Here is an 18,917-nt window from a genome sequence, read left to right as displayed (position 1 = left end):
TGAGGGTCCCTAAAGCCTGAAATTAGCATATTTTAAAGAAAGAGATCAAGACTGGCCATTTGCATTCCCTTGTACTCACTTCAATAAAAAGAAGAGCTGTTTAAAAGGCAGGAAACATTTTTTGCCAAAATTTTATCAAATTGTTCTTTATTTTTCTCATCAAAATTTCAGCAAAATTTTTTATCAAAATAAAAAAAAAAAAAAATTCAACCAGCGCAATTAAAGGTGGCTGTGAGCAATGAAGATACCTGAGCTTGAAAAGCTTCCGAAACTACAATAGGTTGTGAAAAAATAAGAGACCCAAAGCGTTCTCATCAATTTAAGGTAAGTATGGTAAAAGATACTTGTACGGATTTTTAGCCTTATTAAAAGTTGAATACTCTTTCCTGTGCCATGTTTACAGAGTATTTAGACACCGTCAACCCTCTCTGGGTACCTGTCATGTTCCCAGGTATCCATGGACAGTTTTGGCAGGCAGTAGAATAGTAATTGTAGCTGTCATTTATGAACGTAAAGGCAACACATATTTTATCTCATCATTAATATCAAAGGAAAGTTCACAGGAACTGAACGAAAACTTACAACTGATTCTGGTTCTGACTTCCAAATTTCACCTTCTGAGATTTTCCCCATGGAACACAGTATCTGAAAATAAAGAACTGATCAGTTCCATTCATTCTTTTAAAGGGCAAAACATTTGGCTTTCAGTTTTTGGTCTAAGCTGATGCTGCAATAATCAAGATAAGGTCTTAGCAAATAAGATTGTGTGTATTCAGATTTAACAGAAAATCTGATATTTGCACATCAGTTTGCTGGGAGGGGCTGTTATTTACTGACATACTCCCAGAGAAGCACCTCTTTCCTAGCTGTGTAATCACTCCAGTGTGAGTGATGGTGGTTTTTCTATGAAAGAAAAATAATGGTTCAGGATGAAGGAGTGGAAGGAGCCTCCTTAACTCATTCAGACCCTAACTCAGCAAGGTATTTCAGCACATGCCTAATTTCATATGTGAGTAGTCCTGCTGAAGTCAGTCAGGCTGAAAATTAAGCACAGGCTTAAAGATCTTGTTGAACTAGGGCCTCATATTAACCACAAATCTGTGGGCCATATCCTATAAAATTGGCATCAAAGTAGTGCACACAAGATGTGTAGATGTAAAACAGGTACATGCAAAATGTATCGGAAGCTAATTTTGAAAAATATTGCCCCAACACAGGAATAGGATTGAGGTCATGTGAGGGAGGGAGAGACTAGGGTTCAGTGCCAGAAATGCAAAATTTATTTTTAAAAAACTAGTTGGTGTCTATTGGTGGACATGAGAAAGTTCTAGGGTTACATGAACCAAGGAGGAGAGTGTGACAGTAAGGTGAACATTACTTTTTTAATGCACATGTTTCCAAATATAATGTGGATATCTTAATTTCTTGTTATTCTATCCCAGTCCTTTGCAGAATTAATAACATCTGATATCTCCTGAGATGTGGTCCCATTTCAGACAGATCTAAGATGCTTAGCAGGTCTATCTATGAGTTAGCACAATTAACAGTGTTATGGGGATTGATTCTTAAGTATACATCACTCCCAGGATACAGCTCTTTCCTGTTGCCCAACGTCTAAGCTCTTCAGCTTTGTCCTGAGCAGAGGTCTTTAGAGGTTCTGCTTTAATGCTTGCATCACTTGACACATGACGATACTTTATTAGGGTTACCATCCATCCCGGTTTCCCCGGACATGTCCGGCTTTTTCAGCCTTAAATGGCCGTCCGGGGGGGGATTTCTAATGAAGTAGAAATGTCCGGGATTTCCCCCTTCCCCTCCTGCGGAGTGCAGTGCGGCTGATTGGACGCCTGGCCTGATTGAAAGCCGCTCACAGCCACTAGGGCCCCTAGCAGCCAGAGTCCCTCCCCCTCCCCCGCTCTCTCCTCCCCCACAGAGCAGCGCGGAAGTGTTTGAGTCCACGTGGAACCTGCATTTCTCCCTCTGCCGGGTGAGTGGGGGGAGCAGGGCAGGCGGCGGCGGGGGTGTGTGTAGAGGCTGCAGGGCGAGTGGGGAGCAGGGGGCACAGAGGCTGCAGGGGCGGGGGGGTGCAGAGGCTGCAGGGCGAGTGGGGAGCAGGGGGCACAGAGGCTGCAGGGGCGGGGGGGTGCAGAGGCTGCAGGGCGAGTGGGGAGCAGGGGGCACAGAGGCTGCAGGGGCGGGGGGGTGCAGAGGCAGGGCAGGCAGGTGGCGCAGAGGCTGCAAGGTGAGTGGGGAGCAGGGGGCACAGAGGCTGCAGGGCCGGGGGGGTGCAGAGGCTGCAGGGTGAGGAGGAGCAGGGCAGGCAAGCAAGGGCATAGAGGCTGCAGGGGCTGCGGGGCGAGTGGGGAGCAGGGAAGCACTTAGCAACCCCCAACCAAGATCAGAGCAGGAGGGAGGAGGGGGAATGCGGGTTGCTCAGAGGAGGGGGCAGAGTTGGGGCAGGGACTTTGGGGAAGGGGTTGGAATGGGGGCGGAGAAGGGGCGGGGTTGGGGCGGGGGCGGGGAAGGGGCGGAGTTGGGGCAGGGCCGGGGGTGGGACCGGGGCCCCGTGGAGTGTCCTCTTTTTTAAATGTTTGAATATGGTAACCCTCACTTTATTGATTACCTCCCCCATATGAGATCCCAAAGCTGACCCCTTAACCTCTTATGAAACAAATATGAGATTTCTTTTGTTGAAGTGTATCTGCCCATAAACCACAATGCTTACAAAAATAGCTAGGAAAATGGCATTTTACAGACAATGAAGTGTGTATGTTCCTATGAATCATCATTATTCAGAATCAACTGAGCACGGGGCCTAACTTGTTCTCCAGGCCCGCAGCACAACTATCATTCTTGAAAATAAACTTTGGGGCTGAGCTTTTCAAAGCTGCCTATGGAATCTGGACACCATTGTTGCCAATTCCTGTCCTTTTATTGCAAGTCTGACAGTATTTGATGTTTAGCTTACAGCTCCAGTTCCTAGAGACACATGATTAGGTAAGAATCTCAGCTTTAAAAAATTAAATGTCTAGCCCTCACGGTTGCAGAGGAAAGCTTGAAAGCATGACCTGGGTGCTCCAAAAGGCTCAAAAATGGAATTGCAAATAAAAAGAACCCAATTTTAATTTTTTTTTCAAATCTCATTTTTAATCCAATCTAATGATTTTTAAATGCTTGAGATTGGCAATACTAAATTTTCCTTAAAATTAATTCCCACTGGGCATCTAAATCCCTTACATGGCTTTGAAAATCTCAGCCTTGATTTTGCAAAACACACTTAATGTTCTCCCCATGCAGCATGCCATAAGTGTGGAGCTGTACCTCTCTAGCTGCTCTCTCTCCAGCCTGCACAGCCCCCTCCATGTACCCGCTCCATTCTGTAGCTGTCTCTGTTCCAGCAAAGTAGATCCTACCAACTGGCTGGCGAATGATCCTTTAAAATGGACAAAAATAGGTCGTATCAGCCAGATCAGGAAAGCATGATAAAATTCCTTGGGTAAAAAACAGGAGAAGGGTGCTTTAAATATCAATCAACACTTAACAGTTAGCAATGCAGCAGGCTATTAGGATAGTCAGTCTTTCATTACATTTCTTACGTTAGACACTTCCTGGTGCTCCTTATGTTTTCTAAAGGCTCAGAAAGTATTACTGCAATCCTGCTAATGCTATTTTTGAGTGTGATTCTGGGGCTCATGGAAGTCTAAATGAGAACTAGACTGAGACAAGGCTTGTTCTCATTGTTATCATAGCCAAGACTCTAGAGATGAAAGATGGAGTCGCTAGCACTCTGAATGGCATGCTGTAGCCCTCATGACACTTTCCTGGATCATATAGCTTTGCTGGGATCTGCAATCATCTACTTTAAAGTAAGTTCTGTCTACTTTAAAACTTGAAGGCACTATATGGTCATAAATCAGGATTTCTTTAGTGCTCTTAGGTAGTTTAGAATTGCAGAAATTTACATTTCACAAGGGATCCAGAGCACTTAACTGAACATAAATGAACGGCAACAGGCAGGTCGGCCACTGCTGCTTTTTGGGGTCACTCTTGTTTTCATTCAAAACCTGAATCAGGGAGGACAATACATGGTGGCACAGTAGTTACTGCATTAGGGCCTGTCTGCTAATAGGAACAGTCCACTGAAGTTACTCATGTTCATAAATATTTACAGGATCAGGCTTTTTTACTTTATTTTTTAAAATACCAATAAAATATATTAAAACACACAAAGGAAATGGTAATGCCAATCCCAAATCTGAAAAGCAAAATTGTCATGAACATTTACCAGTTTGGGCACACAAAATAAAACAACCACTCCTCCCCCCACCCCAAACAATCAAGCAATCTACTCACCTACTCTTCCCTGTAGTCAATGATGAAAGTGAAAATACTAATAATGAGACTCATCCATCAAAAATACCTAATCCAGACAAGTGGGGAAGTAAAATTTTACAAGGCTGTTTGAAGTATTCCCCAAGCAATACTCCAGGTATAAAGAAAATTTGTTCACAGAGGACTTACGACCCTTACAAAGGATATTTATCTGATCATTCTTATCTTTCTGTTGTTGAGTCCCTTAGTGAGACACTGTACCTTCCAAACTGTGTCATTATCCCCGGTGGGAAGTAAGCTGTGTAGCACCCGCCAGAATATTGCTCCTCACACCAGTTCTTCTCTTCATAATGCACTGGCTGTAAAACAGAGTTAATGAAACCTCAGAAGGAGGAAAACCCCCTAAGGATGAAGCTATTACAAGAACTGAGAAAACAGCAGTGAAGAATAGCTTATGATTTGTTGTCTCGCTTTACAATGCCTGACTAGAGATGAGCACGTTTAACAAGTCTCTTAATGCAACATGGATGAGACATAAGCCTTAACTTCAGACACTGCTGGCTTTTTTTACTGGTTAATTTGGACACTGTAAAACTGGATCCTCCTAATTCTCTTGTTTATGTAGACTTGTGCTTCAGGCAGCAGAGACAACATGGAGTCAAATTCAGCCCTGGTGTAAGCAGGTGTAATTCCCATTGTATTCAGTATAACTGCACCTGCTTACTCCCAGGCTGCCTAAGGCCCCAAAATCACGACTGGAAAGGACCCCCATAACCCATCCTTACTTATATACATTACTCAATAATTGCTCTGTTCTGTTCATTCCCGCTGGGGCACCTGGCATTGGCCACTGTTGGAAGACAGGATACTGGGCTAGATGGGCGACTGGTCAGACCCAGTATGGCTGTTCTTATGTTCTTATACAGTGAGTCTGCAAAGTATGCCACTTTTGTGCAATACAGTATGTGGAAGCTATGTGTAAAATGGCATGCTACTGTGATTCATATCTAAACATTTCAACCACCTAAAATTGCCTTCAATAAAATAAAGGATGTTTATAATATAAAGCAAACGAGTTTTCAGAAACTGGGAGAGCATACAAACCCTAACAGTCAGTTCCCCTTACTAGGAAGGGAAAAACAGAAAGAAACAAAAGCAGATGTTGCTATGGGAGGGAGCAACGATGAGACCAGGGCCGGCTCCAGGCACCAGCCGAGCAAGCTGGTGCTTGGGGCGGCAGCTTGTAGGAGGCAGCATTCCGCCCAATCCTAGGGTGGCTCGGCCGCTTCTTTTTTTGGTGGTGTTCCGCTCCGGCTGCCCTGTAGGGGGCGGCGGCGCGGAGGACAGGAGTGCCCTGCAGCAAGCCCGGCAGGGCAGCCTGCGTCCTTCCCTCCCAGCCGACCGGAGCGGCGCAGAGCCCTCCCGGCAGGTGGCGGGGTTGCGTGGCAGCACCCCGCTGAAGCCCTGGCCACCCCCCTTCTCTCTCTCTCCCCCCGCTCTGTCCCCCTCCCCCTGCTAGCCAGGGCACATCTGTTTTTTTTGTTTGTTTGTTTGTTTTTGCTTTGCCATTCTGGCTGCCCTGGTTTTTTTTGTTTGTTTGTTTTTTGCTTGGGGCGGCCAAAAAGCCAGAGCTGGCCCTGTATGAGACAAAACGGAACACTGTGCCGGGCAGGGGCTGGATGGAGAGGCAAGCCAGGGCACAGCAGCTGAAAATGGCTGAGATTTAGCGTATAATAATAATGAAGGTAACACTCCGCACTGAGGCTTTAGTGGCTCATTTTAAAATGAGCTCCTGTATTTTTAACTGCTTCACACAAACATGTTAATCACTCTCAAATGGGATGTAAAGCTTTTCAGTATTTTTCATCACTCTTCTGTACAAACTAATAAGCGTGGTGAAGAACACTAATCCTGATTAAACATGGGACACAGTGCCAAGAACACTGATTTTACTGCTACTTTCCAACTTCACCCTGTGCCTCCCAACTACAATAATGAGATCAGCAGGATGTGCTATGTTGTAAGTTATGTTCTTACGTGTAAGGCTTCCTCTGATCCCAAAACCTTTGCATAGAGCTCGCAGATCCTCTTCTTCCTATGGGAGAAATGCAACAAAGATTTAAACATAAGAAAGAAAATAATCTACTGCTGATATGTTCTTACTTTGAGAGAACAAAGATTATTCTGTGTCTAAGTTGGAGGTTTCAGCTCTTTTGGTTTTATTCTGATTACTGAGAGTTTGGGGGCCGGGAGTTGTACTTCAGAAATGAGTCAATAAACTTGATCAATGTAACTTCAATGCTCTGTTTTATATGAGCTAACTTTACAAGCAGTTTTGCAAATCACTCCCTAAGACACTGATCTCTATCATCTCAAATTCGTATATTATCCAAAAGTCATTTAATCTGCCAGAGAAAGAGAGAAGTGAGGTTTTGTACTTTTGTCTCCTGGCTGACAGCCTGTGCTGAATTTTGATGAGGGAAACAAACACTGCTGCTTGTGATCTCAGGGAACCAGTATGAATTTTAAAAATCCCTCTTCCTTTTTCACTTCTTTATTTGTACTTCCTTCAGTAACAAAGCAATAGCAATGGAGTCTGTTCCCACTTCCCAGTCATTTTCTGGCCCTTGTTGTCTAGTGCTAGACATATCCCATTATTTCCCAAAAGGAAAAAGATCAGAATGAGACAAGCGCACCAGTTAAGAACCAAAAAAGAAAAACAGACCCATGCTCAGTCTATTTTGGATGCAAATCCTGTCCCATTCATAGAAGAAATGTAGGGCCTCAGACACAGCAGAAATACAGGAGGGCAGAGTATATAAGGAATCTACACAAGTGGACCACATCCCCCATGTATTAGGGAGCCCAGGTTTGTGGCAGTTCGGCTACTTCCCTGTGCAGCAGGTTTCAGGGGTGCTGCAGCAGTGGGCTGGGGAAAAGTGGAGAGAGAGGATGCCCCACTATGCAGCTCCAAAGCCTATTCCAGGCTGCATAATGTGGAAACAGTAAGAGTGGAGGCTACTACACATCCGGAGTTACAGTAGCAGCCATGGAGTGACTGGGCTGTTGGTCTGTGCCCAGAGGAGGATTTCTTTCCCGCTCCACCTTCGCAGGACCCCGCCGTGCCAAGCCCAGCTACCTGGGCTTCTGACAGGGAGGAAAGATTTGGTCCTTTGTTATATTTCCTCTCCTTTCTGCCCTTTGAGGAATCATCTGTTCTGGAAGCAGAAATGCTTGATGTGACAGACTGCGAGAGTCACTGTTCTCATAGGATTTTCAGAGTTGGGTTCAGGTAAGTGCATGGGGTTTCTGGAGACTTGCTGGATCTGTGCCCATTACGGTGTGTGTGTGTGTGTCACACACTGACTGTGCTGATACAGTTTAATATTGTGCTGTCACATACTGTGAGCCAAAACACAAGCTCTTTCAAACCCTCGTCAATTCAATTCCACAGACATGCCAAGCAGCCCTAAGTAACACTAGGGGGAGCTCAGAGAGCTGCAAAAACTCAATGTGGGAGTCACACTGCAGTCAACAGGGAAAGGGAGCCAGTGACAATGATTAGAAGAATATCTCTTTGCTAGCTCTTTCTTTATCCTCCCTAAAGAAAGTCCCTTCTATCCATCTCAGACAAAGGCCCAGCTCGGGTGCTCTAGCAAGGCAATTCACAGAAAAGCGCCAGCGGACGCTGCATTCTTCCACTGGAGGCTGGGTTTCCAACCTTGCAAAAACAGCAGGGGGTCAGCCCTGAAAGCCCGGGGTTCTCAGGAATCTCCAAAAGTCACAGGCCACTGGACCACACCTAGGACACTCTGCTCCCTCCCTGCCCCTCCCTCCCCAGCTCTCTAACACCACAGTCCATTGGAGCCATATGGCCATTGACAGCTCACCCTACAGATGTTCCTGGACTCATCCTGGGTGGCTCTATCAAACAGAGGAGCTCCACAGAAAAGTAAATACAACCTCAGGCTGTATTAACTGTCCTGACTGTTCCTCACAAAATTGTGGCAGGAATAATTAGCCTCTCTCCAAACCCAGCCCTGGCCTGCCCTCTTCCCCGATGTTGATCACAGAACCTCCAGAGATCCCATTGCAGGGTCCTAGGAAGGTGAATTGTGTAGCAGAGGTAACCAACTTCCCTGCGGGCAGGTGGAGGTCCTTGTGGGAAGAGAGCAATTTGGCTCAGAGAAGCTGAAAGCTCCACTATTTGCCAACTAAATTGCAAAGACAAAATGACTTTGGCAAAAGCAAAAGTAAATATTAACCTGAAAATGGCATTTTCAGACAGCCAAGCAAATAAATGCATAGGAGGGCATTATATAGCTTTAATTCTCAATAACAAATATGCCGTTTCAAAAGAGTTGAATGACAACATTTTATTGAAGAGATTTATCTGAGTGGTCCCCACAACAAGGGTGAATCTTTGCAGATGTGCCTGCTGCTCACACAGCTGTGCCTTTTGCCCTGGAACAGTTTAGTATTTTATTTAAATGGCCTATTGATAATACTCTGTCCAGAGCGTACCATACATCTACATGCGCTATGGGCAAAATCCTCATCTGCGGTCCCTGTGCTCAATCATGGTTTCCGACAAGACTTGAGCAAAGGGAATGTGTTGCTGCATTGCTCCAGAAGCAGCCAAGGAAGCATATTGTGACTCTAAACATCCTCCTGGATTCCCTCTGCTCTGTGGAGGAAGTACCTGGTGCAGGGTACTTCCCCAGTGCACTGTGTAGCTCTGCTAGCCAGGGGGTATTGTATTGCCCCTGTTGCACTGCGCAAGAGATGGGGGTGGCGCTGTCACAGCCAATGGAGGCTGTTCTCCTCCCTGCACTAATACTCAGTCTGGGCAGCTGGCACAAGGAAGCACCAGATGCCCCATTGAGTGTCTGTGCAAGCTGGGCCACTATCTAACCCATTGTCATTAGTGATTGGTCTCTGTCTAGGGGAATCTCGGGTAGTAGGTGGAGGTGGGTTTCACTCCCACAACAGGTGGGCAGGCTGCACCACTGTTGCACTGTGACTCCTGTTCCAGCCAATGGGGTAGTGTAGTGGCCATAGCCCCTACATGCAACCCCTGGAACACGGTTTCTGGATCCTTGGAAACCCAGTCCCAACATCAGTGACTCAGTGTATCTGCCCCACTAGCTTACAGTTGGGTGTGGAGATGCCTCCTGGCCAGCCACTCAGTCTGCCCCTTTTCCCTGTGTAGAACTAAAGTGAGGCTTAAATTGTGTGCATGGGATGGATTTCTCGTTGTAAATAATATACTACATTAAGCACAGTGTATGTCAGAACCATTCTTTACCGCTGAGAGTCATCGATAGTTTAATGTTCACTCAGAAAATATTCTAAGTCCCATTGTATAAAAATTAATCTCAGAGTCAGATGAACATATTAATGCTTTTGACACTGATTGATAAATTGGTCTGTCTTTTATGATACCCCTATAAATAACAGCAGAATACGGACCCTGGACTTCAGAAAAGCAGACTTTGACTCCCTCAGAGAACAGATGGGCAGGATCCCCTGGGAGAATAACATGAAGGGCAAAGGGGTCCAGGAGAGCTGGCTGTATTTTAAAGAATCCTTATTGCAGTTGCAGGAACAAACCATCCCGATGTGTAGAAAGAATAGTAAATATGGCAGGCGACCAGCTTGGCTAAACAGTGAAATCCTTGCTGATCTTAAACCCAAAAAAGAAGCTTACAAGAAGTGGAAGATTGGACAAATGACCAGGGAGGAGTATAAAAATATTGCTCAGGCATGCAGGAGTGAAATCAGGAAGGCCAAATCACACTTGGAGTTGCAGCTAGCAAGAGATGTTAAGAATAACAAGAAGGGTTTCTACAGGTATGTTAGCAACAAGAAGAATACTCAATGCTTTTTTTGCCTCTGTCTTCATGAAAAAGGTCAGCTCCCAGACTGCTGCACTGGGCAGCACAATATGGGGAGAAGGTGACCATCTCTGTGGAGAAAGAAGTGGTTCGGAACTATTTAGAAAAACTGGACGTGCACAAGTCCATGGGACCGGATGTGCTGCATCCGAGGGTGCTAAAGGAGTTGGCGGATGAGATTGCAGAGCCATTAGCCATTATTTTTGAAAACTCATGGCGATCGGGGGAGGTCCCAGATGACTGGAAAAATGTAGTGCCCATCTTTAAAAAAAGGAAGAAAGAGGATAAGGGGAACTACAGGCCAGTCAGCCTCACCTCAATCCCTGGAAAAATCATGGAGCAGGTCCTCAAGGAATCAATTATGAAACACTTAGAGGAGAGGAAAGTGATCAGGAACAGTCAGCATGGATTCACCAAGGGGAAGTCGTGCCTGACTAACCTAATTGCCTTCTATGATGAGATAACTGGCTCTGTGGATGAGGGGAAAGCAGTGGACGTGTTATTCCTTGACTTTAGCAAAGCTTTTGATACGGTTTCCCACAGTATTCTTGCCGCCAAGTTAAAGAAGTATGGGCTGGATGAATGGACTGTAAGGTGGATAGAAAGCTGGCTAGATCGTCGGGCTCAACGGGTAGTGATCAATGGCTCCATGTCTAGTTGGCAGCCGGTTTCAAGCGGAGTGCCCCAAGGGTCGGTCCTGGGGCCGGTTTTGTTTAATATCTTTATTAATGATCTGGAGGACGGTGTTGACTACACTCTCAGCAAGTTTGCAGATGACACTAGACTTGGAGGCGTGGTAGATACACTAGAGGGTAGGGATCGGATACAGAGGGACCTAGACAAATTAGAGGATTGGGAAAAAAAAACCTGATGAGGTTCAACAAGGACAAGTGCAGAGCCCTGCACTTAGGACAGAAGAATCCCATGCACTGCTACAGACTAGGGACCGAATGGCTAGGTAGCAGTTCTGCAGAAAAGGACCTAGGGGTCACAGTGGACGAGAAGCTGGATATGAGTCAACAGTGTGCTCTTGTTGCCAAGAAGGCTAACGGCATTTTGGGCTGTATAAGTAGGGGCATTGCCAGCAGATCGAGGAACGTGATTGTTCCCCTTTATTCGACATTGGTGAGGCCTCATCTGGAATACTGTGTCCAGTTTTGGGCCCCACACTACAAGAAGGATGTGGAAAAATTGGAAAGAGTCCAGCGGAGGGCAACAAAAATGATTAGGGGTCTGGAGCACATGACTTATGAGGAGAGGCTGAGGGAACTGAGATTGTTTAGTCTCCAGAAGAGAAGAATGAGGGGGGATTTGATAGCAGCCTTCAACTACCTGAAGGGGGGTTCCAAAGAGGATGGAGCTCGGCTGTTCTCAGTGGTGACAGATGACAGAACAAGGAGCAATGGTCTCAAGTTGCAGTGGGGGAGGTCCAGGTTGGATATTAGGAAACACTATTTCACTAGGAGGGTGGTGAAGCACTGGAATACGTTACCTAGGGAGGTGGTGTAGTCTCCTTCCTTGGAGGTTTTTAAGGCCCGGCTTGACAAAGCCCTGGCTGGGATGATTTAGTTGGGAATTGGTCCTGCTTTGAGCAGGGGGTTGGACTAGATGACCTCTTGAGGTCCCTTCCAACCCTGATATTCTATGATTCTATGAACAAAGGTGTCCTTTTATTGCACAGAAACATAAGCTGTTCTCAAGTGCTGCAAATGTTCGATTGCACTTAATATGCTGACACGCAGTGAAACGTGGCATTTGGTGTTAATGATAGCCTGAAATGCTGAACACAATGGACTTCAAGCTTGCCCAGCTTTTATTGTGACAATCACCTCTTGTAGTTCCAGCCCGAAGCTTAAATGCAGATGGAGAATAACTGGTCTATTCCTGAAAAACGAAAGAGGCTCGGTGGATCAGTGCTGCTGCTCTAAGAGCTGGTGGAGTAATGCTCCACATGATCCCACTTTACAAAAGCTGCGAGAGCTCACCTATCGCTGATTTGAGGACACCAATATCGTCTCTAATTGGGCTGACCATTACTGTTAAAATGTGTACTTGAACATAGAGTATCCCACGTTTTTAATTTTGAAAATACCCTGTCCACATTTAAATAATGGTCTCCCCCCAACCCTGCCATATAACTTTAGCTTTGTTGATTAGTCCAATGAAATGCTGGGAATATTTTTGAGGACAAAACTCTACTACCCTTTAAAACCTATTTTTATTTATTTTTAAACAATAGCAGGGAGGAGACTGCTATAACAAGATAGTGGGCTAGATCTTCAAGTGTGTTGAGCTCTGCCTGGCACACCTGAAGACACAGGGTCAAAGGTAGCTTTCTGTCACCTTTCTACCCCCTAATCCTTAGGGCTGGTTCATCCCATGACAAACTGGAGCAGCCTCAAGGCTGCATTAACTTACAAAGGCTGAAATGGCCCTCTAGGGTCTGATTCAAGATCACTAGGGTGCTGAGCACTCTGGCTCAGCCCCTCCCACTTCTGGCACACTCTGAACACACCCACTCCACTGTGTGGGGACAGAGGAGCAGCAGTGGGGAGCATGGAGCTGGCTATTCTGACTTTATGCTACCCAGGCACTCCCAAATACAAGAGGAATCCCCAGTTGCCCACTAAGTGAAGCTTTCTGGCTGCTTTCCACTGCCCGAACAGCTCAAAGCAGTCAAATGGCAGCTTGAGGACTTGGCTTTACAAAGGACAGGTAGACGCCGCCATGCTTACTGCCATTTTGGATAAAGGCTTCACATGAGGGGAACAAAATGTAAGTGTTGCACTTTTGAAGTGACAGCGCTGCGAACTGTGCTTAGTTAATAGCCAACGTCCCTGTAATTATTGCATGCAGGAAATGTTTTGTCTGATATATGACGAGAGAGAGAGAGACAGAATCTCTGAGAATTTAAAACAAAAACTTAAATTAGATCCTGTGTAAAACTATGGCACTTTGTTCTTACCTTTCTTCCTTTGTGAGATGTGTCAGTCTTCTACACTTTCGAGCGAGAATAAAACTGAAAAAAGAAAACCACAAACACAAAAAAGGAATGATGGCATCCATTATATATACAGTGCCCTTTAAAATGCTATCAGTTGGTGGCTTGATGATGCCAGCTTCTAACATTTGTCTCTTATCTTTAGGTCTTTAGCTGGTGGCCACTTTCCAACCCTTTCAATTCTTACTGAGAAATGTGGTTATAAACTTTTCTTCAGTTCTGCAGGATTTAAGCTCAGCTTTCAGAAAGTTTCTAAAGGTCAAATCTTTATCTCAGGCTGTCTGCTGGAGAAATTTACTAGGGTTATAGTAACGGAAAAAGTGGAAACGTCCTTCCCCATGCAGCAGAGGGAAAAGTAACCACCGGGCAACAGTAGCCACTGCATCTTGTGCACGCTTCCTCCTGTGGGGAAGGTGTGGGGGACAGACTGGCTGGTGGATCTATGAAGTCACCTTTCTCCAGGCCAAGGCTTAATTTGTGCAGAGCCCTGGCACCTGTAGCTTGGCAGTTCATAGCCCCAGCACCTCTGGACTTTCTGCAACAGTTATGAATGTAGAAAAATTGCTTGAGCCCCCAGCACCTAACTGGTTGAGCCCCAGCACCTCTTTCATTATAAATTAAGCACAGCTCCAGGCTCATTCCCAAACACCTCCTCCACAGGTGTGTGCCATGGCATTGGCGATGTACAGACCTCTTGCTTTGGTCCCTGCATGCAGGGAACCACACTCTGGTCAGGGTCAGAAGATCCATAGGAGCTGTTTCATGGCATAGTAAATCTGCTCATGACAGCTGGAGGATTTGATATAGTAATAGCAAATTACGAAGGCTAGTGTGGAATTAGGTGGTATGGCTCAATAGCCTTATATAAGGAAATGTTGCATTTCATTTTTGATTATTGGGGGCGGGGAGGAAAAACACATTTATTGGAAAGAAATCCCCTTTAATAGGGTTGGCTGAAAATTTTCATTTAAAAAAACGGGGGAGGGGGGGATTGTAGAAAATTTTAGGTTGTTTTTTTTTTTAATGTTTGATTTTGGAGGATTTCCCCTGGACACCACCAACTCGCTTTACATTTTTTCCTCCTCTCTCTCCCCTTATCCTTTTCTTATTTTGACATTGGGGAGGCCAGGGACAAAAGGGACAGGGGTAGGGAGGGAAACAGAAATAAAACAAACATCTTTTCCCAGATTTTTCCACACCAAAAAAAATGAAAATTAAAAAAAAAAAAGTGAAAATTTTTTAAAGACAAAATTTGGGGAGCAAAATACTGACTATATTTTGTGAAATAAAATAATTCACCACTTTTCGAACAGCTCTACTTTTTTGTTAATATTTTCAGATATTTTCCCCCAATAGTAGGTTTCCATGTCTCCTCAAACCCCAGGCCCACAAAAATTAATGGACAATCGTCCCTCTTCTCTTTTACCCCATTATGGCAGGAACACTGCAATTGGGTTTGGTATCATCGAGTGTCATTCCAATCACAGCTTCCTCATCTTCAATGAGCATGGTACCACAGTAGTCTAAAAACCAGAGAGGAGAAAAAAATGGATTTTATTAATCCAGGTAATTTGGAGAACTTTGACAGAGAAGGAGGTGAAACCACCAGTGTAGTGTGACAAAGAATATGACACCACTCTCTTGCTCCATGGAATTGTTCTGCCAGAGATTGTGTGCCCTGTTCCTCGGGCTCTGGGAAATACTATTTTCTATCTAGGTGAGATATTTTAGATATGGGATCCTGAGACTCTTAGCAACCTGTTCCGGGCATCCTTAAAAAGCAGGGACAACATAAGGATATTCATATAATTGAATTTATGACCAAAAAGATGGTGTTATAACCGACATGACAGGGGTACCAATTAATTGCACAGAAACACACTGTTCTTGAGTATTGCCGGTGTTTAATATTTTGGCAAGCACACTAGGTTTTTATGACAGGCATATGCCAGATACAAAAGATTTCAGGATGCTTGTACTAAATGTTTTGGAAATACAGAGTACAATTGTTATTAAAAACATGGCTCTGAAAGCACCAGTTTTTCCAGAGCACTCTGGACATCTTTACAGTCATCTGTTACAAATCTACCCAAAAGCTTAAAGGCAAACAAAGACTGTATGGTGTGCAAGAATTAAAGAGGCACTGTGTTCAGTGGTGTCACTTTAAATGGTTTGGGAAATATTTCAACTTCCGCACTCCTAGGATCTCTAGCTGGCCAAGACATATGGCTATATTTTTTTAGCTACAAACTATTCTCAAGACAAAATTGTCGCAGTCATGCAGTATATGGCATAAAATCGCTCTCCATTATGCCCCAACTCCACCATTATGTTTAGGTAACTAATGGCAGAGATATGTCTCATTTCAAGATGTCACTGAAGAAAAATGGGGAACGGGGGTAAGGAGAACAACAAGTAACAAGAGTTAGTGTATCCCAACTTCTTCCCTCATGTCTCTCTCTCCCCCCGCCTTTTTAGGACTCTCGGAGAAGTAGCTGAAAAGAGATGAAATCCCCTTTAATGTGGACTCTTGTATTAGCATAATATAATACAAAAGAAAACCCCCAATTAAAATGTAATACCCTTTTTCCTCCAGAAAGGTTCTTTGTAGTATACCATGCACTTGATGACTGAGCCCATGGGAACCCGGCTGATCAGCTGGTTTCTCATTGGTGGTAATGGTGGGTTGAAATGAATCTTCAAATCAAGAACTGGGGGAATGGCACTAATAACATACTTGGCCTGGAAAACAAATAGTACGTAAACGAAATACATTATCCAGTATTTGAGCCTCTCTCTATTACAGCTGGGGAAGCTTTACAGTATGTATGCTGACGGTAATATCTTCCAAAGCAAAGAAAGTTTGGCCTATAGCATGCAAGTTACAAAATAGACCTCTCAGGATGTCTTGGCTGTGGAAACTGTAAAATGACAACAAGTACTGTATAAATGACCATCCAATTGGGCAGCTATTCTTTTCTAACTGGTCAGAAGACTATTCCTCTTACAAAAGGGTCACTTGGCTCCTTTTTGACTGACCTTTCATTTTGTGGCTTGGAAGCTAACTCTGAAATGTTCCTGGAGAATGTTTCTCTTGCACTAAATTTCTATTATCATCCCTGGAGATATTCTTTTATTCTGAAGCTAACTGAATGCAAAGGAGCAGAAATAGTAAAGGAATGACACAAATACACATTCTAGAATTCTCTGCTTCTCCGGTGCCCATCCCAAGCTGTGTCACTGGTATTACTTAGGGAATAGCAGAAAATGTGACTCCTGGTTATTGTGGCTCTCTTCTTTGTTATACTGTGCCTCTACTGAGAAGACGAATGGAGCAATTAAAGATTTAAAAACATACCCCTACAAATATTTGCTCTAGTGTAAGGTATTGAATTACCTCATATGATTCATGGTCTAAGGTCTCCACAATGACATTTTCACCTGACTGATCAATGCGGACTACAGGTTTCTCTAGCTTCACTCGGCCTCCCAAGCGTTCCATTAACTTCTCACTAATCTGACCAGAACCTCCAACAAACTTCCTCTCCTGGAAGAGAAAAAGAGACAGTTCAACAATGTGAGATGGACAAACTTGGTTTGGATAAAATAAGAATCATACAGAACTTTTGTTCTCAACACTCAAAATAAACCCAACTCCTTTTTGACTTTTTGGAAAGTTAGGTGACTTAATTTGGAAAGCGTAGTCCTAGTATTTTTTACCCTTTTGAGAGCAGAGACCTCTGAGCTTGCTGGGTCTGTTCACCAATGGGACCAAAAGTGCCAGAAATCTCATGAGAAAGCTGTTCTCATGTGACTTCCAAACCAATTCTGGAGATCCCAGGGGCTCAGCTAAGGTATGGATCAGCATTCAAACTTGTGAATGCTCAGCTGAAGTCAGTCTCATCCTTTTTGGAGGTCTGCCCACCAGTAATAGTAACAATGATTGCCATAATTATACATAAACAGGCTATAAAAAGCAAGTAGCATGGTCCTGAAATCTGCCAGTAGTATTAATTATAACTAGAAATTTTTTAAAAACCCTCTCTCACACATATTAGAGGTGAGCCAAATAGGTTCATTTCAATATAGTAGAATGCAATTAAACGTACATTCATTTCGTGCAAGAACATTAGCCGATTCTTCCTTTTCTTCATGTGTGTTACTTGCATTAAATACACCATTTCACGCACATTTTAGGGTTATATAATACATAAATACAGGCCTTTATCTTCATCAGATTGCTCTGATAGCCTTATGAACTACAAACATTGGAAAGATTTGATTTTAGTTACCCAGCTACTGGTGGTTGTGTTTCAAATATTAGTCTGTATCTATCTAGGCACTTTTGCAGTTCCCATCACCTTACACTACTTAAGTACCTCTTATATATTTAGCCTGTGAGGACAGGAAGTATTACTAATAGTCCCATTTTTCAGAGGCTGAACTAAGCGAAAGGGGGTGATCTGCCCAAAGTTAGAGTCAGGAATTGAACCCAGATCTCCTGATCCCCACTCCAGTGCCTGAACCACAAGAATGGCCTTCCACATTGATACAACCTGAACCCTATTCATACTGAAATCAAGGGTACCTATTGTCGCTATGTAAAGTAAAAACTATGGGAGTTTGGCTGCCCTGTTAATGCAGCAGTGAACAGTGTCTACGTGATTCTTGTCCTTCCTTTTAAAAACAAACAAACAAAATAAACAAGTTTAAAGGGCTTCTGCCAAGAAATGTGCTGTGTTCTTCAGCTTACTGTACCTGCCCACCGTTGGTGGTGGAGAATATCCTGCCTGTCCCCCCACACTGCTTCACGTACCACAGGAACCAGAGAGCAGAGACCTCGTGAGGCTCAGAGGTGACATCCACATTCACAAACAGCGTTGCAAACCTCTTGCTAGCACTGCACATGGGATCAAAGTAAAGAGAGTATGTTACTATAAAAGCAGTAAGATGATATCCATCGCCTAGTCCTGTTCTCTAGCAACAGCGAAAGAAAGGAGCCTCGCAATCCTCCTCTGCCAGTGATATTAACACTATTTTCTTCTAGCGATTTGGTTCCAGGTCTCTGTTACCCTAACCCCAAAACAGTTCATCTGAGTTCAGATCCTGGGTTCCAGTTTTGGCCCATCTCTAGTTAAAAACAGCTCCCCTCCTTCCCCCAGTGCTGGTTCACTGACACACCACCCCCCTCCCGCCCCCTGGTTTGCTTTCAACTGCAGCATGAACTTTCAGCGTATCTGGTTCTAGCGCTCCGATTTACAGTATTGAAAAAGGTCATAAAAGAGACCCAAAAATGGGAATGTAAGAGAATATGCTGAAATTTTTAAAAAATACAATGCGATTTGGGTCTCTTTTATGACCTTTTTCAATACTGTAAATCGGAGCGCTAGAACCAGATACGCTGAAAGTTCATGCTGCAGTTGAAAGCAAACCAGGGGGCGGGAGGGGAGTGCTGTGTCAGTGAACCAGCACTGGAGGAGGGAGGGGAGCTGTTTTTAACTAGAGATGGGCCAAAACTGGAACCCAGGATCTGAACTCAGATGAACTATTTTCTTCTGTTAACCTCTGGAGACAATTGTCAGTCATTCAAGATTCTGGGAACAATGGAGCAAGGCCAGACAGCTCTAATGGGCTTTATAGCTCTGTATATCAGCTACCTACTCCTCCAATCCCCCCCCCGTGTCACC

At 44.3% G+C, this 18,917-nt stretch overlaps 1 protein-coding gene across 3 annotated transcripts in view; it reads right to left on the bottom strand.

The window, feature by feature from the left end:
- Window positions 1–18,917, bottom strand: part of LOC101933084 (amine oxidase [flavin-containing] B) — a 93,101-nt gene that overhangs the window by 8,460 nt on the left and 65,724 nt on the right. For all 3 annotated transcript variants that reach the window (XM_005301774.4, XM_065578587.1, XM_065578584.1), the window contains exons 6-14: window positions 17,989–18,130; window positions 16,628–16,777; window positions 15,813–15,972; window positions 14,657–14,753; window positions 13,195–13,248; window positions 6,370–6,427; window positions 4,594–4,691; window positions 3,322–3,433; window positions 583–645 (exon numbers count right to left, since the gene is read on the bottom strand). In XM_005301774.4, coding sequence (XP_005301831.2) covers window positions 583–645; window positions 3,322–3,433; window positions 4,594–4,691; window positions 6,370–6,427; window positions 13,195–13,248; window positions 14,657–14,753; window positions 15,813–15,972; window positions 16,628–16,777; window positions 17,989–18,130 — 934 coding nt within the window. The remainder of the gene's footprint in view (window positions 1–582; window positions 646–3,321; window positions 3,434–4,593; window positions 4,692–6,369; window positions 6,428–13,194; window positions 13,249–14,656; window positions 14,754–15,812; window positions 15,973–16,627; window positions 16,778–17,988; window positions 18,131–18,917) is intronic.

The sequence above is a fragment of the Chrysemys picta genome, chromosome 1 (genome assembly GCF_011386835.1).
Source record: "Chrysemys picta bellii isolate R12L10 chromosome 1, ASM1138683v2, whole genome shotgun sequence".
NCBI classification, from domain to species: Eukaryota; Metazoa; Chordata; order Testudines; family Emydidae; genus Chrysemys; species Chrysemys picta.
Note: the sequence above shows the minus strand (reverse complement) of the source record. Positions and strands in the feature narration are given on the sequence as shown.